This window comes from Carassius carassius, chromosome 10 (genome assembly GCF_963082965.1).
Source record: "Carassius carassius chromosome 10, fCarCar2.1, whole genome shotgun sequence".
In the NCBI taxonomy this organism is placed as follows: Eukaryota; Metazoa; Chordata; class Actinopteri; order Cypriniformes; family Cyprinidae; genus Carassius; species Carassius carassius.
Genome location: NC_081764.1, coordinates 6,716,049 through 6,742,864, shown reverse-complemented (window position 1 = coordinate 6,742,864; position 26,816 = coordinate 6,716,049). Strand labels below are relative to the sequence as shown.

The following is a 26,816-nucleotide window of genomic DNA, read 5'->3' as shown; positions in this document are numbered from 1 at the left end:
AAAAGAAGCATTTGTTTAAGTACCCCCCCCCCCCCCCCCTTCTGTCTGTTTCACTTTCTTTGTGAAAAACCTCAGCTGTGTGCTATCCTGAAGGAAACAGCCTGTTGAGTACTTTAAACAACAATAGTCTCTTTGCTCTTTTCGGTGTGTGTTTATGGAGTGCGGAGCACCACTTGTAACCTTCCCCAAAAAAGCCAGACCAAAAAAAAAACACTATAGTGAAATCAAAATTGGGGTTGTTAGTAGTCCGAAAAACCGCCTGCTCTCGCTCTGGACGACCATATGTCCCCTCTCCAAATCACTCTAGCTTTTATCTTTATCCAAAATATACCCAAAAAGACATTATTTTCAATTTTTTTCTGCCTTAAATTAATTCAGTACCTTAGATGTTGAATGTGTTTGTCTACTTTGTTCTTGTAGGCTCTCAATTTTATGGCTTCTGTAAGTCTTTTATCTAACATCCTGTGTTTCATTGACATGAAAGTGGCAGTCCAGCCCTTTGTTGCCTTCCCATCATGTAGAGATACAATCCAATATAGGGTTACAATAATGAGTGCTCAAACGCTCGCTTTTTCGTTTGCTGCTTACTGGCCACAATCCAGGTACTACAGCCAGGATTTTTCTTGAAGTTTGGGTAATGTGTAAACTTAACTTACTGTACTGTATTAACTTATTGCTAAAGTTAAAATATTACTACATAATATAATTGCAAAACAAATTATATAAATAATCTTATGTTAAAAAATAAAATTCATTAACATTTTTTTGATTCCTTCAGTTTGCTTTTCAGAATTACAAATTATTATATTGGTATGCATTGATTGTGAATCTTTTTTTCCCTTTTGTCTGTCCATCTGCCAGTGTAGTAATGAAAGAAGGATTCCATTTGACTGATTACACTGTAATGCCTGTTTTACTCGAACAGATACTGAATCAAAGGTTTTGTAATTTCCTTCCAAAACAAAGACTATAACATTGTGTCACATTAATATGAACAAATGATGAATAATTTGCATACCTCATTCTCGGCTATGCCCTGACATTCATATGGGTAATTAGCCTGCAAATATTACAAGTATTAACAGTCTGTCAATAAGCTTCATACAATTCATGACACATCTGTGATTGAATTCATTTCAGTGGCTTTTGGAAGCTGAGCATTTGGTGGGCTTTAGGGAATAAGACCCAGCTGTCCTGATACAGATTTTTGTTTTGTTTATTTTTTATTTTGTTAACCACTTTTATTTTGTTTTTGTGCAAAGGTATGATTTTAAAAACACAAGTTTTACCATCATCCGTTAAAAAATAAGCAATTACATACATTACTCCTTCATTACAAACTGCTCATTGCAGAGGTGTATGAGCTTTTACCGCAAAGTCACATATTAATTTGTAAAAGAAAAATGCATAGGAATTGATTTCCCTAATAGAAGACCAGTATTTCAAATTGCTGTTAACTCCCAGGGTTAAAACGAAAATAATGTTTTAAGAAAAAAATTGATAAAGCCCCCTAATAGACTTGTTCTCTAGCCAACATGACACATCCTAGCTGACCTTTTAGTCATCTTCATAAGCCATTTAGTGCCATAATTTTGCATGTAAATCTAGCCCTGAAGCAGAACCAATTGCTGGTCTGTTTATTGAGAAGGGAGGAAGATTTAGCATTGCTTTAGCCTATTAAGAGCCACTTCATCTCAGCATCAGTGCTCCAGGTGACACCACAGAACCAGGATTATTGGAGACAAGGTTAATGTGGGTTAATTCTTCTGATTTGTGCAATGTGTGCCATTAAATGTCACCGTTAGCATGTGGCGTGAGAGTTAGTGCTGTTGAATGCAGCTTTGTTTAGAATATCTGACCTATATAAGAGCTCCTGGTAATGATTGTGTTAGATGAGGCCAGTTTTGAGGTGTTCTTCAGTGTGAGTCACTCACGTAAAGGGGTCTCTGAACTTTGATGTACTTTTCAGCTGAGTGACTGCAGAATCCCTTTGAGGAAGATGACAGCGGGGGCTCACAAGGCTGACTTCATGCTTTCCAATTCAAAAGCGTGCTGGTCTTGCAGAAGACTTTACATCAGCATCTATATTTTTGATCCTTGAAGTGCAACAGGAATGGCATTTAAAAAAAACTATCTATCTATAGAGGGGAATTTAGTGGTGGGATTTAGGTATGGGAATTAAGCAAATTAATTCATGAAGTCTCTAAATGTTCTATTGTTTTCCCCCAGTGGGGATGTTTTCACACTTTTTAATCCTTTGAATGTTTCTCATAGTACTATAGGTTTATTACTAAAGGCCAGTTACTGGATAGACAATTTTTTTATAAAGATACAGTTAACCAAAGAGATGCTATTTTATTATTATATTAGTCAGGCATGTTGTCATATTACATGTGGTAAGGTGTCATGCGGAGAACCTGACACTGAAACTATTGTAGGCTTTTCAGCTCAAATTAAATATTTAAATTATTAAGAAGTAATAAAAAAGAAAAAAATAATGCTATTAAGTATAAAATATATATATATGTGTATATATATTATACTTAATAGCATTATTTTTTAAATATATATATATATATATATATATATATATATATATGAAATGAAATATATATATTCAATATCAATATCAACTAGGGCTGTGTATTGGCAAGAATCTGGCGATACGATACGTATCACGATACATGGGTCACGATTCGATATATTGCAATATATTTCGATACTGTGCATAAGGCGATATATTGGGATTTTTTTAAAGTAGGACTATAATTTTAGAAAAGTAATATTTAAAAAAGACATGATGTGCATAAAACTCAAAGAAGTTTACTTTTGGTAAACAATTCAGTACACAGAAAATCAAACAGTTTGGGATTTGTGGTTCACAGGTTCTTAGTGAGCAAATTTTTATATGCTCAAGTAGGCCATAATAAAAGAAAATACATAGCCCCTGTCACAATACATAACACATACACATTATGTGCAATCTGAAAAAAATAAAAGACATCTGTCTGTGTCAATAAAAATAATGCTTGCACTATTCCTAGAACACAGGGTACATCCAACAGACCAACACGTTTTGTGTTGTAAAAACACGAACACGATTCCTAAAGGAAACATTAAGGAACAAATGTAAATTGTCAATTAAAGAAAATACATAGCCCCTGACTGTGACATCTAGGCTAATGCATAACACATTAGGTGCAATCTGAGGTGCAATCTGTCATTAAAAAAATGCTTGCACTAATATGGGTACATCCAACACATAACACTTAGTGTTACAAAAACACAATTCCTAAAGGAAACATTTAGGAATGTAACACTAATTAAATCAATGAAAAGGGAAGCTTATTTAATCTTAAGGTTTTTGTGGAGGAAAACCAGCTGATCAACATGCTCAGGCTTTAAGACACTTCTCTGTGCATTAACAATATCTCCCGCAGAGGAGAAAACTCTCTCCGAAGAGACACTTGTACCGGGAATGCAAAGAAAGCGCTTCGCAACTTTGGATAGGTGAGGGTACTCGTGCTCATGGAACTTCCACCAACTGAGAGGATTCTCTGGAAGTGGCAAAGGGGGTTCTTCCCTAAAACGTTTAACCTCAGCTGTTGCAGTGTAATGTGCAGATTTTGGTGTTGCATTGTTTTTGGTAGAGGCAAAAGTAGGTCCAAGCAAGTCTGCCAAAGCACATGAGCTCCTTGGTCTCTTGCTGGGGGACTGGGTGGATACAGGGCCATCCTCGTAGTTTGGCTGATCAACCTCCTCTGACCAGCCAGTTTCCTCCATTGGACTTTCTACCTCTCCTTGCTGCTGAAAAACATTAAATCAAACTAGTATTAGTTTACAGTAAATTTATGTACACCAACTAAATCTTATCTTAGCCCAAATTCATCCTTTTTTTTTTTTTTGTGATTCTTTATTTAAACATTTTTAAATGTATAACTATGTACAACAAAGCCCAAGATCCTCCCACAATCATAAAATATAGAGATGAAACTTAATAAATTAAAATGAAATAAAGTGACAAGAAAAATAAAATAAAACTATAATCAAAACATACAATAGGAGGATACATATTAATCATACTATTTTTGTATATAGATTCAAGTCCAATTAAATGGAGATTATATTACTATTTATTTACACTGTAGGCCTAATGTGATAATATATTTCCTAATAATATTTAATAATATTTAAACATAATATTTCATTTGTGTGTGTATTTGATGTATTTATTTGTTACTTACATTCTGTTGCTTGGTGAGGTCATCCACCACAGCATCAGTTATTTTGAAGTAGATATCATTGGCCTCTGCTTCAGAGAGAAATGGTAGATCCTTAAACCGAGGATCAAGAGCTGATGCCATTCGCAGTATATCCTGTTCATCACCAGCATATCTCTTTCCCAGATCTTTTGCTATAGCAGCCTTGATACTCTTCACGGTTTGTGTGTCATCCAGGTGTTCTTCTGTGCCCGTGACAAGCTTTGCATAAAGTGGTGCAATGATGGAAACAGTAGGCATGCTCTCCTCTGACATCACTAAGGTAGCATCCTTCATGGGCTTGAGTGCCTTGAGTACTGCTTCAGCACATGTGATGTCAGCATCAGTCAGTGTGAATATATCCTTCTCACTCTTGCGGACCTCTGTTGAAAGGAGAGCTGCACAGATGGCTGGCTGCTGCTCTAAAAACCTGTCCACCATATCATACGAGCTGTTCCACCTTGTAACAACGTCTGTAATTAGTCTGTGCTTTGGTAGCTTGAGCAGGAGCTGATTTTGTTTAAGCTGCTGGCTAGCTATGGTGCTGCGTCTGAAAAATGCGGTGACGCGTCTGACCCTGCCGAGTAGTCGATCCACTGATGGCACTTTCAGCGCTTTCTGTGAGGCGAGGTTAAGACTGTGTGCAAAGCACCGTATGTGGCTCATGCCGGCAAGTTCAGCCGCCACATGCATATTTGCTGCATTATCTGTAACTAAGACAGGATCTTTTATGTTCAGACGCCACTCAGCAACGGCCTCTTTCAGTAGGGCAGCGATGTTCTCTCCGGTGTGGCTATCGTACATCGCTCTCGTCTGCAGTACACAGGATTCCAGCTTCCATTCGTCAGTTATGTGATGGACCGTAAGCGTCACATATGACTCGGTAGCCCTTGACGTCCAAGCGTCACACGTCAAGGCAACCTTCTCAGCTAAAGCTAGACATTCCAACACGTTTGTTTTAACCTCCTTGTAAAGATTGGGCACAGCGATATCAGTGATGTGTTGCCGGGACGGTATAGTGTAACGAGGCTCCATTGTTTGCACCATATAACGGAAACCTTCGTTTTCAACCACACTGAGCGGGCGCATGTCTTTACAAATGAAATAAACTACCGACTGGGTTATTTTGGTTGCACGAGTTGAAGTCGTTGGTAATTTGTGCGTTTGAACTTGAGCAAGGGTGAGTTGTGACGAGTCGACTCGTTTAGCTTGCTGTTCGTTTAACTGAGTGTCTGAATGGTGTCTTGCTAAATGTGCCCTCAAATTCGTGGTATTACCAGAGTACTTGACTTTTCCCTGACACAGTTTACAAACTGCATGGCTCCTGTCGATATCGGTGGTGCCCTCTTTACACTGGAAGCCAAAATGTTTCCACACTTCAGCACGGAATGCTGCGGGAGCCGGTCTTACATGTGGTTCAGCCATAACTACTACGCTGTTATTAGCTTCTAGCAAAAAGTTAAACACTGTGAGGACACTAGTGGTGCGTCTCAGCATAGCCATCTAGCGATAGGGATTTAAACATAAACATAAACGTGAACCGTCTTACCATGAATATTTTTGCACGTAAAAAAAAAAAAAAAAAAATCGATATTGCGTTTTTGAAAATCGATACAGTATTGCAAAAAAAAATATCGCGATACTCAAGTGTATCGATTTTTTCTTACACCCCTAATATCAACTATAACATAACAACTACCACAGTGTCTACCCTATTGCATAGGCACATCATCTAATTGTTCATTTTGGTCTTTGAAAAACAATAAAGGATTCTGTAACAAAGCGCATGTCAACAGTTCCCACCTGAGACTTTACAAGGAGCCCATCCATGCATTCAGTCTGCCTGTACGAATTACCTTTCCCAATGATTTTATGCAACAATTGAGCAAGGGACAAGCAGGACGATGTTGAGGCTTGTTATTGTTTTCCGTCAATTGTCAAATCTAAATTAGTTTCAAAGAAAAGGAAATACAGTTTCTGATGTGTTTTTTGGAACGGCTTTATAATGGCTGCCGGCACGATTTGTGATGAATACAACTCAGAGGGGGTCTGATAACTGCAGGAGCCATTAAAAGCACTCATGTGTGGCTCACGCTTAGCAAAACACCACCACAATTGGGCAAGAGCACACTTCTGTTTGGAGGGACTGATTGATTTTGTCCTCATCTTTACTCCAAATATGTTAAGCATTGTAAAATTACATTGCCTGTGATTGTAGATTGATGTTTTGTGATGAAGGTCTGTCAGTGAGCTTTTAAACACAATGCAATCTTTAGTAAGGATATCCTAAAAAAAAGGCCTGAGTGTTAAGCTTTGACCACACTGTTTGTGCTACAGACATGATTGATACATCGAATCATGCAACAACACATATATATTTATATTGTTACGTCCCCCTCTGTGTCTAGGGGTGACAAGGGGAGTAACATATGCCATTTAAGAAAAATTAACAATTGTGTCGTTGAACCTGCAAACAAAATAGTGAGAGAGAGTTGACTATCTGTAATCCCAGCACTCACACTCATGGAAACTCTTCAAGATTTTATTTACAATGTAAAGTCTTTGTACAACATTAAAGGGTAAGGAGAAATTAGAGGTTTAACAATATGGATAATTCAAAAAGAAAGAATAAGACGCTTGTAGCTTCAGGAGGGGGTTAAGGCCAAAATAACAAACAAAAAAGGGGATGCTAACTGAAACAAAGTAATCTAACTTACCTAGCAAAGAAAACATCAAAATCAACAACATGTCTCTTCCCTGACTTCCTCACTGTTCCACAAAACCAGGAGAAAAGCATACGTTGATAAAATAAAAGTGGCACCCACCTCCTTACTGCGTCTGCAGGCAGAAGAAAAAAGAAAAACAAATTTCTAATCACTACAGCCAGTACAACAGGCTGTCTTGAAGATACACTACAGGCCCTGATCACACAATAGCAATCAAATACAACAGGCTTTCTTAAAGCAGCACCACTGCTTAAACCACCAACTGGGAAAACAGACCAGCCAAACTCTCTCTGGTGTTTTGTCCGTTCCCTCGGTTTAAATACAAGCTCCTCTCCACAGCTCTGACGAGGAACAGGTGACATCAATTAGGTCTTCTGTGAGAGGACAGGGAGGAACAGAGGAAAACCAGCAAAAACTACAACTCCCAACAGGATGTCAGGCATCAATGAAGCACAGTTACATATGGAGTTAATACACAGTATTAACAGCAACAATGACATACGTCTTAGGATGTAACAATATATATATATATATATATATATATATATATATATATATATATATATATATATATATATATGTGTGTGTGTGTGTGTGTGTAATGATAAAACCTTCGTAATCATCGGGAAGAAGGAGGCGGGAACCGGCGGACAATCAAATGAAACTTTAATAATTCAAAATAAATACAAAACAGCGCATCAGCCCCTCACGGACGACTGATGCGCACAAAATAAAACCAAAACCTAAAATAAAGCCCAGGCCTGGTCCTCTCTCGTCCTTCACTGTTGTCGCTCCAGTTTTATATCCTTCCATCTCCTCCGTGGGCCTCGAGACTGGCGGGTCGAACAGTTGTAGTTCATCTCCAATCACTCCACCGGCCTCGCTCCCACGTCCCTCGGCCCCGCTCGTCACAATATATATATTGGAGATCGTTTTTGTCCATGCATTGAAAATCAGTGGTTGTCCAAAATATCTGTGCTGTGGACCTGTTGAATTTTATTAAAAAAAAAACATGACATGACATTCAGCCAAGTATGGTGACCCATACTCAGAATTCATGCTCTGCACACACACAGAGCAGTGAACACACACACACACACTGTGAACACACACCCGGAGCAGTGGGCAGCCATTTATGCTGCAGCGCCCAGGGAGCAGCTGGGGGTTCAGTGCCTTGCTCAAGGGCACCTAAGTCATGGTATTGAGGGTGGAGAGAGAACTGTACATGCACTCCCCCCCCCACCCACAATTCCTGCCGGCCCGAGACTCGAACTCACAACCCTTTGATTGCAAATCCAACTCTCTAACCATTAGGCCACGACTTCCCCTACAATATTATATTGTATTATATATTTTATTTATTTTATTATATATATTATTATATACAGTATATTATTTATTATACACTGAAACGCACACCACAAATAATAATAATAATAATAATAATAATAAAAGTTTGGCAGATTAAATTAAATAATTGTGTTCCAGAGAAGAGAGAAAGAGAGAAGAGAAGAGAAGAGAAGAGAAGAGAAGAGAAGAGAAGAGAAGAGAAGAGAAGAGAAGAGAAGAGAGAAAGTCATACAAAATAATATAGATATCCCTTTAAGATATCTTGTTGTACAAATTGTGGAAATTTGGAAATGAAAAGTCCAGTAAATGTGGCACTAAAAGATTAATGCTGTGCTCTATATTTGAAAACAATGTATTATGAAGGTAAAACAGTAGCAAAACTCACGAGTTTTTTTGATCTGAATGTGAGAACTTTTCATATTGACATTTGTATTTGTAAGTTGAAATTTTTACTCACAGCTCTGATGTGAAAAGCTGATTCTTTCAATTTGCACATACTGACAATGATCAAAACACCCGCATTTTGAATAGGAAGTTGCAGATTAATAGTTACAAATGTATTGGGTTAAAAATTTACAAATACAAATGTTAATTTGACAAGTTCTCACATTCAGATCAACAACCTCTAGAGTTTAGCTACTGATTTACCTCCGTAATGTATCACCTACTCTGACCCAAACCTTAAACTTAATGAAAGTGTTAACAAAAGCAAACTTGGGATAAAAACAGCTTTTTTATTGTGACTCGTTTTTCTTCACGTCACAAGTGAAATGGTGAACAAGGTGGGCTACTTAGCAGATTTACTACAGAAAAGCAATACATTTGAGGCTGGTTATGTGGTTCAAACATCAAAATGTATTCATTTAGAATCAGAATCAGAATGAGCTTTATTGCCAGGTATGTTCACACATACGAGGAATTTGTTTTCGTGACAGAAGCTCCGCAGTGCAACATAACAGCGACAGAACAAAAAACACAATAGGAATAAAAAATACAAAAAAATACAAATAGGTGGGTAAGGAATGACAATATACAAATTGACAATGTATGGCAGGTATATTACAATTAGCATTTATGTATGTACATGTATATTATGTGCAAATTTAAGTGTACCCTAAGTATGTATGTTAGATAAATAAGTGTAGTGTATATGAATATAAATAGTGTGGTGTGTTCCACAGTTATTGTCAAGTGTTCATAAGATGGATTGCCTGAGGGAAGAAACTGTTCCTGTGTCTGGTCGTTCTGGTGTTCAGAGCTCTGTAGCGTCGACCAGATGGCAACAGTTCAAAAATGGAGTGTGCTGGATGTGAGGGGTCCAAAATGATTTTGCCAGCCCTTTTGTTCACTCTGGATAAGTACAGTTCTTGAATAGAAGGGAGTGTTGTACAGATGAGTCGCTCAGCAGTCCGGACTACCCTCTGTAGCCTTCTGAGGTCCGATTTAGAAGCTGAGCTGAACCAGACAGTTACTGAAGTGCAGAGGATGGATTCGATGATGGTGGAGTAGAACTGTTTCAGCAGCTCCTGTGGCAGGTTAAACTTCCTCAGCTGGCGAAGGAAGTACAACCTCTGCTGGGCCTTTTTCACTATTGAGTCAATGTGAATGTCCCACTTCAGGTCCTGAGAGATAGTGGTGCCCAGGAACCTGAATGACTCCACTGCAGTCACAGTGCTGTTCATGATGGTGAGTGGGGGAAGTGCAGGGGGGTTTCTCCTGAAGTCCACGATCATCTCCACTGTTTTGAGCGTGTTAAGCTCCAGGTTGTTGAGAGTGCACCAGACAGCCAGCTCTTTAACCTAAGCAGACTCGTCATGAGTGTGGTGTCATCTGCAAACTTCAGGAGCTTGACAGAAGGGTCCTTAGATGTGCAATCGTTAGTGTACAGGGAGAAGAGCAGTGGGGAGAGAACACAGCCCTGTGGAGCTCCGGTGCTGATTGTACAGGTGCTGGATGTGTATTTTCCCAGCCTCACTAGCTGCTGCCTGTCTGTCAGGAAGCTGTTGATCCACTGACAGATGGAGGTGGGCACGGAGAGCTGAGTTAGTTTGGGCATGAGGAGGTTTGGGATGATCGTGTTAAAGGCCGAGCTGAAGGCCACAAACAGGATCCTCACATAAGTCCCCGGTCTGTCTAGGTGTTGCAGAACATAATGCAGTCCGATGTTTACTGCATTGTCCACAGACCTGTTTGCTCTGTAGGCAAACTGAAGATGATCTAGCAAGGGTCCAGTGATGTCTTTCAGGTGGGCCAGCACCAGTTTTTCAAATGACTTCATGACTACAGACGTTAGAGCCACAGGCCTGTAGTCATTTAGTCCTGTAATTTTGGATTTCTTTGGGATGGGGATGATGGTGGAGCGTTTGAAGCATGAAGGGACGTCGCACAGTTCCAGCGATCTGTTGAAGATCTGTGTGAAGATGAGGGCCAGCTGTTCAGCACAGGATTTCAGACAGGCTGGTGTAACACAATCTGGTCCTGGTGCTTTTTTCCTTTTCTGCTTCCGGAAGACCTGGCGCACCACATCCTCGCTTATCTGAATTGCAGGTGTGGGGGAGAGGGTGGATGCAGGAGGTGTGAATGGTGAGAGCGCTTGATTGGAGAGGTGTTCAGGGCGGGTTGCAGGAGTTGTGAATGGTGTGAACGGTTGATTGGAGAGGTGTTCAGGATGGATTGCAGGAGTTGTGAATGGTGAGAGCGGTTGATTGGAGAGGTGTTCAGGATGGGTTGCAGGAGTTGTGAATGGTGTGAACGGTTGTGTGGGGAGGCTTTCAGGGCAGGTGATGGGTGTTCATTCAAACCTGCAGCAAAACTCGTTCAGATCGTCTGTCAGTCATTGATTCTCCACAGTGCTGGGGGGTGGTGTCTTGTAATTGGTAATCTCCTTTAGACTTTTCCACACTGATGCGGAGTCGTTCAAAGTGAACTGAGTCCTTATTTTTTCAGAATAATTCCTCTTTGCCACTTTGATCTCCTTTTCCAGTGTGTATTTAGCCTGTTTATACAGGACATTGTCCCCCTTCACGTAAGCATCTTCTTTGGCCTGACGGAGCTGTCTGAGTTTTGCAGTGAACCACGGTTTGTCATTGTTATAATTTAGTTGAGTCCTGCTAGGAATGCATATATCCTCACAGAAACTGATATGTGATGTTACAGTCTCTGTGAGTTCATCCAGATCGGTGGCAGCAGCTTCAAAAATACTCCAGTCAGTGAGGTCAAAACAAGCTTGTAAATCTTGCTCTGCTTCATTAGTCCATCTTTTTACAGTCCTTAATACAGGTTTAGCTGATTTTTGTTTCTGCCTGTAGGTCGGTATAAGATGAACCAGAAGGTGATCAGAACGTCCCAAAGCTGCTCGTGGAACAGAGTAAAATGCATCCTTTATTGTTGTGTAACAGTGATCCAATATATTACTGTCTCTTGTGGGACATGTGATGTGCTGTCTGTATTTTGGCAGTTCACGGGAGAGATTGGCTTTATTAAAGTCCCCAAGAATGATTAAAATGGAGTCCGGGTGTTGTTGTTCTGTCTCTGTGATCTGCTCAGCGAGTTTCTGCAAAGCTGAGCTCACATGCGCTTGCGGAGGAATGTAAACACTCACCAGAATGAACGAATGAAACTCCCGTGGCGAATAGAACGGCTTGCAGTTAATGAAGAGTGTTTCGAGATTTGAGCAGCACATCTTCTTTAACACAGTTACATCCGTACACCACCATTCAGTGATGTAAAAGCATGTCCCGCCGCCGCGCGATTTCCCCGTTGATTCTGCTTCGCGATCCGCTCTAAACAGCTGAAAGTCCGGCAGGTGAAGCGCGCTGTCTGGTATGGCGTCATTCTGCCAAGTTTCCGTGAAACACAGAGCAGCAGAGTGTGAGAAATCCTTATTTGTCGGGGAGAGCAGAAGCAGTTCGTCCGTTTTGTTGGGTAGAGAGCGGAGATTTGCCAGATGGATGCTAGGCAACGGACTTCAAAATCCGCGTTTTCTGAGTCTCACGAGCGCGCCAGCTCTTTCTCCCCGTCTGCGCGTCCTTTTGAAGCGTGTGATCAGCGCAGCCGCGCAGCCGACAAGAATGTCCAGCAAAACATCAGAATAGTCGAAAACCGGTTATATATCGGGAGATGTGTGTTGCCGAATGTCCAGCAATTCGTCCCTGGTGAAACTGATTGCAGGAATATAACTAAAGACAGGACAAACTAACAAAAACACAAAAACAACTGCAGAGCACGTCATGGAGGCAGCCATCTTCTATCGGCGCCAGCGAGTGTGTTTTACAAATCATGGACTATGGTACAAGTTAAAATGCTTTATTAACTGGTAATCTGCCACTGTAATCATAATTTGTGTAAAATTTGTTACCAAATAGGAACAGAGTGAAAAGACTTTCCTAAATGTGCCTTTGAAACCTCCTAGAAAACCCTAGCAACTGAATAGCAGTGCACTAAAATCCACTTTGAACACATACAGTAGCAAAGCATTGTGGTGGAGTATAAAAATCCAGTTGCACTAAAATTTTCAAAACACAGCAAGATGCCATGAATGTCAATAATATGTGCTAGACATTCTCCCAGTTCCTCAGTCTCTTTGGCCCCTTGTTTTTGAATTTAACTTTCATCCTCAAACTTTTTTTTTTCATTTATTCTAGTCTGAGTCAGCAAGAACTCTTTCAATAAACAGGCACAGTGGGTGGTGATTTAGCCCCCAGTCCAACTGAAGGCTATTTACCACATCTGTATACTCTCTCCTCAAGGCTTTAACTTGGTGTGTGGATTTCTGATTGTGGCATAAAATCGTTTTTAGGAAGAAAAATGCAATCACCTTGAATGTGCTGTATATATTTAGATTAGTCTCCAGCCCATCTTTGCATAAGTGTAAAGCTGTTCTCTGTTTAATCTTCATTTTTTCAGATTTGGAAAACTTCAGATCCCACAAGCGGAATTCTGTGTCTGTCCGGGAAGGACAAGGAGTGGTGCTTCTCTGTGGGCCGCCCCCTCACTCTGGAGGTCAGTATTACTTCTCACTCGTTCATATTTCATTTATACCTAATTTTTCCAGAGGAGAGGGCCTCTGGCAGTCTCTCGGCACTTGGTTATCCAATATGTGGATCATATAATCCCATCAGCATCTCTCAATTCTCTGACAGCATGTGTAGGCAAGCCCAGTTGCCCTCCAGAGACAGAGCTGTTTGTGTGCAAACCCACTTCCACCCTCACCTGCCTCCTTGTAGCGTCAAGCAGCATCCTTCCCTATACCAAGCGAGGGATGTCGGTCAGAAAGCCATAAATCAGAACCGCTCTCTTCCTGAGTTACATAAAGACCCTGAAGCATCAAGCATTTGATCCATGCTGGGCTGCTCCTCCCGTGTATTTTTCCTAGAGTTTCTCTGCCAAATCTCATGTCTCTACCTCCTCCATGAAATGTTCATTAACTCTGCCATCACTTTGATGGCCTCTATCAATTTATTCCAGCAGCATGTGATTTAACTGCTTATTAATGATGCCAACTGTGTTGCTTGTTAGAAGAAGTGCTTTGTTAGCGCTTAATGCACAAAAGGTGCTTTTTCATGTGGCCTTTTTGAAAAGTGGCAAGGATCCGAAGCATTCGTAGTTTTGTGATGTGAGCTAATTGACATTGTGAAGTGGTGGTTTAAAAAAAAAAATCTGAAAAAATATAGAACAGATTCCAAAATGATTTCAAAGATGTTCAAAACAAAGCGTGGGCAGTGATGAAATCACAGGCTATGGTAAAATCATAACTTCTTGCTTATTGAACTTGTTTATTGCAAAGACACTGATATCAAATAGATTAGCATCAAGCTCTACAGAGCGGGTAGAGCTAACAATTGTAAGAAGATTATATGCTAGTAAAGCATGCATTGAGCTATTTTAGGAATAGATCAATCAATAAATAAAAAAATCTATAAATCAATTCAGATTGGGTGACCAGAAATAACTGTTATAATATGTTCCGAAATGTAGCAGATGAGTGGGTTGTGTTGCATTTAAAAGGGGACTGCTTTCTAAATTTTGCAGCTACAGAAAGTGGCAAAGCAACAAAGAAATTAGATTAGACAAATATTCTCCCAGCTAGTTACAGATGGTATAATTCAGATTTATTTATAAAAAAAATTCTGATGAGCTATTTATTTATAGATAATTATGTTATGTGTTTGTAGTGATGTTAGATGGTCTTTTATTCACAAATGCTGATTTGTTTCTCTATGCAAGTGTTGGATATGTGTCATTAGTTCATTTGCTGGTAAAATGTGTGGTTGTCTTGTTGAAGAAATTGAACTGAGCCCCTTTTTTAGCAGTTTGAAAGCATTTCTTTGTAATAAAATGTAGAATAGATTAAAGTAACCAACAGATAACATTTATAGTATGTTAAACATATTGTGTACGCATACTTTTAGTATTGCCCATTTACAGAGGCTGGTTAAGAAACAGCAACATTATAATATGATATGAATCACTTAACAGTATCTGTTTACTCCAGATGCCACATTTATTTTTTCGTTTAAAAACTTGTTGTCTTTGGATTTGGTGATGTGATTTTCTGAAAGTCGCTTCCTTTCAGCCATCTTCATAATTTAGACGAAAATTCATTTTGAGGTTGAAGCGTGATTTATCTTTGACTCATAGAAGATGGAAACAGAGTACAGGAGTACGAGACTGTCTGACAAGTGCAGCATGTCTGGATTTATACAGAAAGAAGCCTTTGTATGTTAACTTTTATTATGTCCTTGTCTCTGGAACTGTGGAAGGAAAAGCTCGGAAAGGAAGCAAGAGTTTCTCTGTTAACTTTAAAAAGAAAAAACGAAGAATTTGCCTGAATCTTTCATATGTTGGAGGCTAGCGATGTAAAAAAAACACCAAGGTACCAAGTTGATGCTAAAATATGAAAAAATGTAACAATAGGCTACCTGTTTTTCACATTATTGGTAGTACCAAGTAATGACTACATTTGGTTCCTTAAGATTATCGGACTGACTTTGAATGCTCAGAAAACTGCATATGCTCAAGTTTATCAGATTTCTCATGTCATGCAAATAAACAGTTTGTGATACACTTTGCAAATATGTACTGTAAAAGCATTATTTTCAATATCACTGTTTTTACTGCATTTTTGACCAAATAAATTCAGGCCCCAAACTTTGAATGGTATTTTTTAATAAAAATAATAATAATAATTACATTTTAATTTACATTTACATTTGTGCATTTAGAAGATGCTTTTATCCAAATCCACTTACAAAAGAGCCAGCAACATTCTTAACATACAGTTGTATTGGATTTGACAACAATTATGTATACAATTATTTATTTATTTAATGGTTTATACAATAATATTACTTAGTTCATATAGATTGTTCTAGTAGATGTAAGTCATATTAAATATTAATATGAGAGTCTGTACAATATCATTTGTTTTTGCTGAACTAATATTAAGTATCATGAAATGTCACTTCTACTGGTATTGTCTACTGGATTTTTGGTATCATGACAACCCTGGTAGAGACTACAAATCTGTTGTACAGCTGGACTGATTCACGCGTACATAAATCACCCAAGATTTTATTGTACAAGCCGTAATAGGTCCGGAACGGCTCATAAAATAGCATTTAGTCATGAATAATTAATGCTGTAGTATTTCGACATCGATACACTTTAAAGATGTGTGTCTCCGGTTCTTGTCTGCTTTGGGAAAAGTGACTTTCTGTGACAGCTGATGATGACGTTGATCATTTATGCCATCCATCTCTTTCTCCCCCAAGCATCCTCCGTAGTCAGACTTGGCATTGTCAGTGGGTGGCGCAGTAACGAATGAATATCGCAGCATAGTGCTATTCATTACCTTCTGCACTCAGGGTCTGAATGACTGGCTACAGCTTTGAGGACTCATATGCTGCAGAGAACCTCTCGTCAGGAGCAGGGCCCTGCCTGCCAGAGCAACTGTCAGGGGAAGCATAAGGCAGAGAAGACAGCTGGCCCCCTGTTTCCTTATGCCGCCCGCTGCATGCCGCGGATGCACTTGCACATGCTGATTGAGCTGTATATGATCCACTGGTGAGGGAGAAGGCGAGAAGAGAGGATTGAGGTGTGATTGGAGGAGAATCTGTTTGCTGGCTCTTATGCTGCACCAATACAAATGTGATGAGATGTGTGGCCATGTGCAGCAATGTGAGCATATATTAGCGTACCAAACCTTGCGAGTGTGTATACATGTGTAAGCGCTTGTGACTGAGACTATGAAATGGAAGCAGATGATATCTTGCACATTATCTGCATTTTTATTCCCGTGATCCTCTCATCGGGTGGAGAGCTAATTGTTTGGTAGATCATAATCTGGTAGAAGATCAAAGATATGAGTTGAGTTTGCTGATAATGTTGATGTTGTTTGGTTGAAGGGCAGACTTGAAGACAGGTTAAATATGATTTTAAACACCATCATTGTATTTCCTCTTCACTTTTATCAAGAAAATATGCAATTTAGCTTTTATTACAGACTTTAAATTCCTAATTTAGAGTTACTACTGGTCTTAAAAAGTCTTGAATTTGAATTCAAAAGTAACTGAGATTGGTAGGAAGTTGTATTTTCAAACTTTGAAATGTTCCTAATACAACTCATTGTGTGCTCCCTCCACATATTTAACACATTTAAAGAGAGACATTATGTTCCCATTAATTTACTTAAATTGACCTTCATAAAACCTACAGAAACCCTTTTAATTTTTTGAAGTCAAATGCATGCAGATACATTATACAGATAGAACACTGGCAAAACAAGAACAAATAAGAAATATTCATAATAATTAAATTTATAAAATATATAATATTTTAATAATAATATTTTACTATGTTCAATAACAAAATAAAAATTATATATATATATATAAGTATTTTGTATGTATGTAATAATTTTGTAGTGACTTCTTGTAGTGACTTTTGCCCTGTCTGTTTTTTTTTTTTGTTTTTTTTTTTTTGGTAACAAATGTAAGTTGCAGTGACAAAATACAATTTTTATGAACGTTTTTAAAATGCCATGAAGCTCTTTTGATTGGTGATTACACTCAAGGAGCCTGAACGCATAAGATTCTATATCGGTATGATCAGTGAATAAATGAGGAGCAATCTGGCACCATGCATTATGGGGGCTTATTAAGTCATCATTCAGAGGGTATTTTATCATAACCCCTCTTCTTAACATCTGGACATGCTGGGAATATATTAATTGAAGTCTGATACAGAGCGATTCAAAGTGTTCAGTATCAGCTATATGAGGAGCAAATGTCTTGGTAATCATATTTGTTTCAGTTATACAAATCAAAATTTACAAATAACCTGTCATTGTTCCCCAGCATTTTAGGATAAAATGTCATGTTATTGAAAAGGCCTTTATCTAATGTTTTCCCACCGTTAAAATTATACTAACAATTTGGGTGAAAAGATGAGATGACAATATTTTATATTTTATATATACAAATTATCCTGCTTATATTAGTATCTGAAACATTATGTTTAGTATTTCATACATTTGTATGAATGACAGCACATAAAAGCTTGCATGAAGTATCAGAAAGGTTAGAAACATTTCAACAACTTCAAAGCCCCTCTCCTTGTTGTCTAGGTGTCAGTAAACAGTGTGTCCCTCTCCGCTGGACACAAGTCACACATTATGATGTCCCCAAGGCTTCCTGCCAACAAACAGCCCCCCCCCCCCCCCACTCTTCCTTGCCTGTACACAATCCTGTGGGAAACAAATTCAGCCCTGAAGGAATACACTGCCACTCATTCCCAACAACAAAACAACTGATTATGTGCTAGGTTCCAAGGCTGAGGCTTAGGAGACTGGAACTTAGGAGCTGTGCTTAGCGCCGCCTGCCTTGCATTATGTCTGAAAATGAAATTTCTTAAAGCAGTCACCAAACAAAATCATATTTAATAAGTTTACATCTATTGCATTGGACCTGTGGTATATTTAATAGTGCAACAGCTTATTAATAATAAGAATTTGCAGGTTGCTATTTGGTAGCCAGGGTGTTCTGTATAGATGCTATTCTGTTGATAGGTGGGTGGTTACTGAATAATTTAATTTAACTTAATTTTTATTATTTTATTTTAAATAAAATAAAATAGTTTTGTCTCTATTTTATTAGTTTTTTTATTCTATCTTTGTCAATTTTATAATTTCATTATTGTTTTTATAATTTAAATATAATTATAAATATATTTTAAATATATTTTGTCCCAACAGCAATGTTTACTGCAATTATTTAGCTTTATTTTTCATGTTTGCTTTAGATTTTTTTTTTTTTTTTTTTTTTTTTTTAATTTCATATTATTTTATATTATATCACATGTTTACAGTAGAAGCTGGTTTCTTTATATTTGAAGTCAATTTAAACTATTACATTAGCAACTGGTGACAGTTAATTTTGTTCTTTTTGTTATCCTAAATATGAGCAATTGTACAGTGATGCTTCCTTTGCAGGATATCTTGTGCACGAGACACAAGTGAGCAGTCAAGCCAAGGACAAAGTGTTTTAATGGAGAGATAATAATAATAATTATTATTATAGAGCAGCTCCTGGCTTCTGGATATTTTAGATTCACCACAAAGGCTCAACAAGGTGTCATCTCTTTGTCTTTTGTCCTCCATTACTTGTTTTACCATCCAATGTCCTTGCACGTGCATAAACCACAGAATACAAGAGAATTTTAGAGGTTGCATGTGATCAGAGCTGGCAGCTTTCTTATGAGATGCATATTCCTCATCGCTGGATTTGGCATTTTGGGTATGAGTAAATGTTTGTGTGTGCGACTAACTTCAGGAGTTCACCGAAATTACAGCGTAGACCCAAATCGAGCCTTCTGTGCTGCCGCAGTCAGGTCGGATCAGTCACGCACAAGCAGTTGAGCGGCTGCTACCTCCACCTCAGCCTCAGAGCCTCTCTGCATTCAGATGCTGTCCGCATCATTCAGCCCTATTTTCCGTATTACTCAATAACTATGTTTAGTGTGGGAATCTAATGTGGCTGACCTCCATTTGCTAATGGAGTTCGGCCCTTTCAGGTGTAGCGAACGCTGAAATCACTTCTTTTCTGCACTCGCGCTAACAATGGGCATGATGGCATCTGCCCCAGAGTCATGTGGGCAATGAGAGAACAGAACATGTGCACTCTGTCTGGTCCTGTTAGGAGAAAAGAAGATGCGATATTCTGGAGGCCTTAAGCGAAGTGCTTCTTAGACTGCTGCTGTTTTCTGATTTCTCCTGCTCTTTCAGGTTCTCATTTTCTCGGTTCTTACTACGACTGTCAACACAAGGCCAGACAGTAAACGCTGCACTCGGTGACAGTCTCGTGTAGTAGTTATGGTCCTCCTTAGAGAGAAACTAAATGGAGATTGGAGGGTCATTTAAAAATGATTAGACTAGGTCACAACTTTTTAGTGTCATTATTAGAATGCAATCTTACATTTACATTTACGTTTATTCATTTAGCAGATGCTATTTTCCAAAGAGACTTACAAATGAGGAATACAACAAGATATTCATCACAAAGAGGCAATAAAAATGGGAAGCTCTAGTAATGCAAAGTTTCAGACGTCATTAAGAATAGTACAAGCTAGATCAAGGAGGGATTTAGGAATAGTTAAAGCACAGAAGAAGATTTTTTTTCTCAGCAGGATGCAGTTAAGTGCTGACAGAAGAGATGAGTTTTCAGCAGTTTCTTGAATATATTTAAGGGATTCAGCATTTTGGATAGGGTTGGGAAGATCATTCTACCAGCAAAGAACAGTGGACAAATGTTCTAAAAAGTGATTCTGTGGATGTATAATTATAATAGCATTTTTACAAAGTATTTTGAAGATGGACTGTCTTAAGACTGTCTTTAAAATATGTTACATACCGTGTGTATACAAAAGAATCACCCCACTTTAAAATAATCACATTTTGTTGCTTTGCAGCCTGAAATGAAAAAGTATTATTTTCTCTTTTTTTCTTTTGTTATGAAATGTTTCTTGAGCACAAAGTCAGCATATTTCTGAAGAAACATGTGACACCGAAGACTGGTGTAATTGCTACATAAATTTCGGCTTTGAACTATCCCTTTAAAAAAGTCCTCATTTACAAACTGGAACCAACCTCTATTCTTTGATCAATGTTGTTTTTATGATTTATTTATTTACTTAATTATTAATTAATCAATTAACTTTTTATATATATTTGCCAAGCAGTAAGCTTGTGTAATCCCAGGCACAATGATTAAATATGCATACTGTTGTCACAACTAGTCTCACATGTATTATTAACAGGCGATGATCAGGCAGCTGTGATGCTATTAAAATTCATCAAGAGAACTCGCATCAATAATGTGCGATTAAGAGGCAGATATGTGTATCTTTTCATAAAGCTTTATTTCCTGCTTGCGGCATGACGGAGTGTAAAAATAATGAATGGGTCTCCTTGATTGGAACTGAGATTGGTGTTTGTGGTGATAGATGGTTTATTTCGTCTGCAGATATGTCTTTTCTTCTCTCTGTTTCTTCACCGGTGTAATAATGGTTTCTTTCTGCTAAAATGAAATATTATAGTGAGATTTTTTTTAAATACCTCCCACACCACTGTTTTTCCTCAGGCTTCCACGCTAGTGTAAATTAGAAAGACAGAGATTGTTGTCAGATAGACTGTTTATAGTATTCAGACGGGCACTGTGACCTAGCCTAAAGTCTGAAACACCTATTTTCTAATTGTAGTTCCAGTTACTGTCACTCATCAGTAGTGCTTGTGTAAGCACATTAGAACATTTGTCTTTGAGCAAGATCACACAATCACCTTCATCATGTCAAGTTAATGGCAAGAAAAAGTACAAAACAATTTTTTTTATTTTCATGAATATGTTGATAACTGCTTACAGTGATTGTTTTTACTGATTTATATTTAGTAGTGTTTTCTAAAATCTGAACAAACTGCTAACCGAAAATATTTTATTTGTGTGTGTTTGAGGAGAGGTGTGCTACTATTATTATTATTATTATTATTATTATTATTATTATTATTATTATTATTATTATTTTCTTTTTTTAGATGATCTGACTTATTCTTTTATGCCTGGCAGAAAATTAAATGTATGGGGATCAGTAAGCTTTTTTAAATATTTTAATATGCTGATTTGCTGCTCAAGAAACATTTATTATTTGGCAGTGTTGAAAACAATTCTGCTGCTTAATGAGCAGCATTTATTTTACATAGAAATTCTTGTAACATTAGAAATGGTTAATATTAAAATTAATTCTAAATTTGATTAAAGGAATACAATTAAAGTATTAATAAAAAAATAAAAAAAATTATCTTATTGGCGCCAGATGTTTTGATGGGTGCTGTACCTTAAAGTTAAGACAGAATTAGAAAAAGAAAAATCCTTGTCTGTCTTGCCCCCTGTCTGCCATTGTTCAGCCAGTCAGGTAATGTTACCCCAAACTCACAATAGAGCTATAGCGTCACAGCAATATTCAGACAGCATTTAATATATATATAAAATTATATATATATTTTTTTTTTCACACACACACGTCAGCTTTAAAATGTATTCCTGCAGTAGATGTTAACCCCACCATGGAAAATCTCCAGTTTTGTACAACAGACCTGCCTTAAAAAGAAACAAATTTTCTTCATCTTCCTTAATACTCTCCACATGTCTATACAATTTGCACAAATCTTATATGGTCTATTTTTCCCTTTTCGTTTTATGTTGACTTCTCTGCTGACTTTCTGCAACCCCAGCATTCTTGGTATAATGCAAACTGAGTTTTGTCAGCATCTGACAGTCCCCTCTAGGGACCCTTCAAAGTGAAGAGTCTTGGCTTCTTGCACATCAAATTTCAGAGTGAACCTTGAACATTTAACATACTGTATGGAAGATTCTTTGGAGAGCCCAGCTGAGAACCAAGTGCTTTTTCAGGAAAGGTTTCATCTCAGTGGAAAAATTTGAAAACTTATCTGCTTGGATTTTCTCATTTTGTTGCATTATGTATTTCTTTTTGGACCTTAATACCTAAGTAAATCAACTCATATGAAAAAAATATAAATCTAAGGGTATGTATAATTGAGTGAAGAAATCCTTTGTGTTGTGTTAGGGTTGCAACAACAGCCTTTGAGCAACTGTATGTGACCTTTCTTTGCTTACACAAAGCTATGTTTTGTTTTTAAAAGCAGCGTCAATGCATGCATCAGTAGTGGATTAGCATTTGAAGTTTTAGTCAGAAAGCAGATCCTGTTTTGCCATATGCAATAGCACAAAATCACATTATGTTAATCAGTTCGTCCTGAGCCCCAGATGTCTGTGCGGATAGGTATTATATTCCTCACAAGTGACTTAACAAATATTTTCAAAGCACAGCACTAGCATAAGAAAGATGAAAAAAATAATAATAAATATCAAAATTAAGTTCAAGCTGGCACCCTCATGTAAGCTAGTAATTGACCTAGAGCTAATAAACCACGGTTTTACTACAAATAATAAAAATAAAAAACATAGTTACTATAGTTAAACCATGGTAACTACAAATTAACCATGGTTTTGCTACACTAACCATGGTATTTGTAGTAAAACTGTGGTTACCCTGTTGAAAAAAACAGCATATGCTGGTTAGTTATGTTTTGAATCATGACTGCTGGTTTAAGCTGGTCCTTAGCTGTTCATGATCTGGTTTGAGCTGGTTTAAGCTGGTCATGAGCTGGTTTTAACTAGTTTAAGCTGGTCCTAAGATGGTTCTTAGCCACTCAGGACCAGCATATGACCATCTTAAACCAGCTCAAACCTGCAGTTTGTTTACATCTTGTTAGCCTTACTGTTAATCTTCCTGTTAATTAACACTTAAACGTTTCATTAAACTTAGAGTTTAAGTGCCTAAGCTTAACCATAGCATATTTATGAAAGTCTTGGTTTTCTTTCATAGAAATACTTCCTTAAATTACAGCTGTATTTTAAAGGAATGATGTTAGCTTAGCACTCAGAGTTCATGGGTGGGAAAACCAAGCTGCTCAAGCCCCTTCTGTGCACAAGATAGCCGAAGCCCACAGCTATAGATCAGATCAAACTGTGATAAATGACCAGGGCTCAGGCAGGAATCCTCCAAGACTGTTTTGTGTAATTAGCTAACGAGTAAGTGGGTTTGATTGGGCTAAGCCATGGAGATGCTATGTGCCTGTCGATTAAATGCGCTGCTGGGGAGCCAAAAGCCTTGGCCAAGTAGAACATTATAACGTTCTGCAAATGCATTTATCACTGACGGCACAAATGGAAAGCTCACATGCCAACATGTCTAACCTTCGAGTGGTTTGGTTGAATAAGATGTAGTAAGTGCCACAGAGACATGGAGGAGGCTGATGACAGGAAATGCACATCGGTTTATTAATGCTTCAGTGCATTGTTCCTCCACAGATGTGGTTAGATGCTTATTAGATTGACAGCTGATTTCTTTATTTCTGTTTTGAGCAGCAATTAGATTTTGACTTATGCAAAGCCATTATAAAAGCAAACATTTTAGTTTAGAGCCTTTCTACAATCACAACCATGTGCTTCAAGTAAAAAGTCAGCAGTTGTATTATTATCAGAAAGCGTTTCCTCTGAAAGGAAATTTTCCTTTATCATTTTGATTCACACCTGGACAATAGAGAAATTCCTGGTTCACCTTGCGTTTTCCGTAGTACTGAGTTGATGGTGAAACTTGGAGAATGACAGGCATTGTGGGTAACTGAATTAGCAAAAAGAAAAACAGCTGTAACTCCTGGAGGTCAGGTCTGAAACTGTTTTTCTGTGCTTGTAGAAGAACCAACCACTGACAGATGTGACATTAAGTGTATGCTGACATTTCTTGGAGAGAAACGGGCAGCAAGAATGCTACATTTTCAAAGTCTGGTCAACAGCACTCCTCTCAGAGTTGAGACTGTTATTTATTTGTCTGTTGATTTGTCTGATATAGTGTGACAATGGTGTGTTGAAACAAAATAACTGGAAATATAAAAAAATGGCTGCATTACTATTTCCAGCATGAGCTAGAATAAAGGTGAATCTAAATAAAATAAAATATTCTACTTTCATGACAAATAAGCACATTGTAACATGTAGCTATATTTTATACTTTAGAATTTTTTGTCACATTATAGTGAAGTGAATTACAGTAAATGTATTGTTCACATTATGGTGGGATACTATGAATTGGATTGTCATGAAAATAATGTCAGTAGTCCTAAAAATAGGCTTCCTATTATTTTGGTGGAACAAGGACATTTCTTGACAGTTTTGTGAGATTCGCCCAATTAAGGTAGTTGAATTTTATTTTGTACTTTTCCATTCATCTGTTGTCCTTCACACATTTACATTAAGATTTCTTTATTGTCATTACTCTGTTTTAATGAAATGCTGTGTGGTTAGCTCATGTCTTGTCACCTGATTATCCATCAACTGACCAATGTCAATGAATAGCACTTTGGATTTTTGAACATTGGTTACATACGACCACTTTCCCACTTGACTAGTGGCCAACTAATCACAGGGCACTGGTTATCCTTTCTGTCATTAATTTTCACCCCCTAAGCCACACAACCCTCCTCAGGCTGATTAATTTTCACCTTAGCATGTAGCCCCAATGCTAATTTAGTAACTCTAGGGAGGTGCAAGATTCATGAGCAGAGCCCACATATGCCATTTAGGCTCTGCTGAGAGAGGAAATGTCACCGTGTACTCTAGTTATGTTTATGCAAATGTGGTTTCCGGGCAGTAGAATGGCCTCTTTCTACTCAAGTGTGACATTGACAATCTTTTTTCCTTCTTTCCTTTTTCCTCTAATAGCTTTGACGTTCTCCTGGATTTTTAATGAGTACCCGTCATTTGTGAAGCAAGATTTTCGTCGATTCGTGTCCCAGGAGACAGGGAATCTATACATCGCTAAAGTTGAGCCATCTGATGTGGGCAACTACACCTGTGTCGTGACCAATACTGTCACCAAGACACGCGTCCAAGGCCCGCCTACTCCTCTGATACTGCGCAACGACGGTGAGAATGCTTGTTGATGTCTCAATATATACCATACATTCAATCCCATATGCATTATAGAATTATGTATCTAAAAGAGATAAAATATATGTAGAATGCACGTTTTATTCAAAGGTTAATAAGCTGTTTCTTTGCAAGCTGTGGCAGCATGTTTTGGTGCCTGTAGGCTGGCATTATTAAAAACCCTTGAACTGAAAGGTCATTGTCTTAGGCTGATCTAAATGTTGCTCCTCTCTAGATTTACAGTTTGATCACACACACACACACACACACACACATATATATATATATATATATATATATATATATATATATATATATATATATATATATATCAGTGGCGGTCTTTCAAAGAGGGGAAGCTCATTTTCGGCCTACATTATAACCCTCTGATGGTCTTCATTTGTAGTGACACTCGGGGTCTTTTTGACCCCAGACAATAACATTTAATTTTGTAATAGAAAAATATTTAAATTTTTTACAAATATAATTTTACTCTGTTCATTTATGTTTTTACTAAACTTTGTACAGTTTTTGGAGGATTTAAATCTTTTAAATTTCTATAAATAAATAAATATTTATTTAAATAGGCTTTTTTTTTTACAAAAAAAGAAAAAAGCATTTCAGGTAAAATTCACTTCATAAAAGACCCAGATTTCTAACTTTCATACATGGGGATACCATGGATAATTTTATAAGGTTTAATGTAAGATGTTTGCCCATTTTTTGGAAAATTCAGTTTAAAAATGGTAATAAATCACTTTAACCACTAGATGGCTATAGTCTGTCTGTGTGTGTGTGTGTGTGTGTGTGTGTGTCTGTGTGTGTGTGTGTGTGTGTGCGCGCGCGCGCGCGCGCACATTTTCAATCTGTCTTAGTTACCAATTTAATTTTGTGGTGGTTCTGTATTTTACAAATATCAAGAAATATTTCCACAGTTTGTCTTTCGAATACACTTGAGAAATCCGCGATCATGGGACTGAGCATGAAACACCTTCACCGACTTCTTATGGTGCAGACCGCTGTCAGTCGAAAGGAGATCGACAGATCCTCCAATCATCACGCGGAAGCCCGGCGTCCGGGCCAGCCCACTCCTCATTCACCTCCAGAGACGCTGAGCGTCCGTGGGCGGGACATAATCGCAGCATTTATCCAATGACCGTCTAGCTTCGGAGCACTGAAAAAAACTGTTCAAAGCAGCCCCTTTGAAGTCAATGGACGCTCGGCTTCAACTGGGAAATGCTCTGTGACGCTACGGGAATGTATGAGAAGAAAATCGAGTCAGTCGACATGTAGCTGATTAACACAGTACATAATACACAATAGTACATATTTGACCGTTGTTTTTTTTTTTACATTAGAGGGGAAGCTGAGCTTCCCTTGCAGTCTTAAAGAAATCCCCACTGATATATATATATATATATATA

The 26,816-nt window shown here is 38.0% G+C and overlaps 1 protein-coding gene across 2 annotated transcripts in view; it reads left to right on the top strand.

Annotated features, from left to right (window-relative positions):
* Positions 1-26,816, top strand: part of LOC132151643 (contactin-4-like) — a 148,379-nt gene that overhangs the window by 43,347 nt on the left and 78,216 nt on the right. For both annotated transcript variants that reach the window (XM_059559899.1, XM_059559898.1), the window contains exons 4-5: positions 13,241-13,336; positions 25,186-25,389. In XM_059559899.1, coding sequence (XP_059415882.1) covers positions 13,241-13,336; positions 25,186-25,389 — 300 coding nt within the window. The remainder of the gene's footprint in view (positions 1-13,240; positions 13,337-25,185; positions 25,390-26,816) is intronic.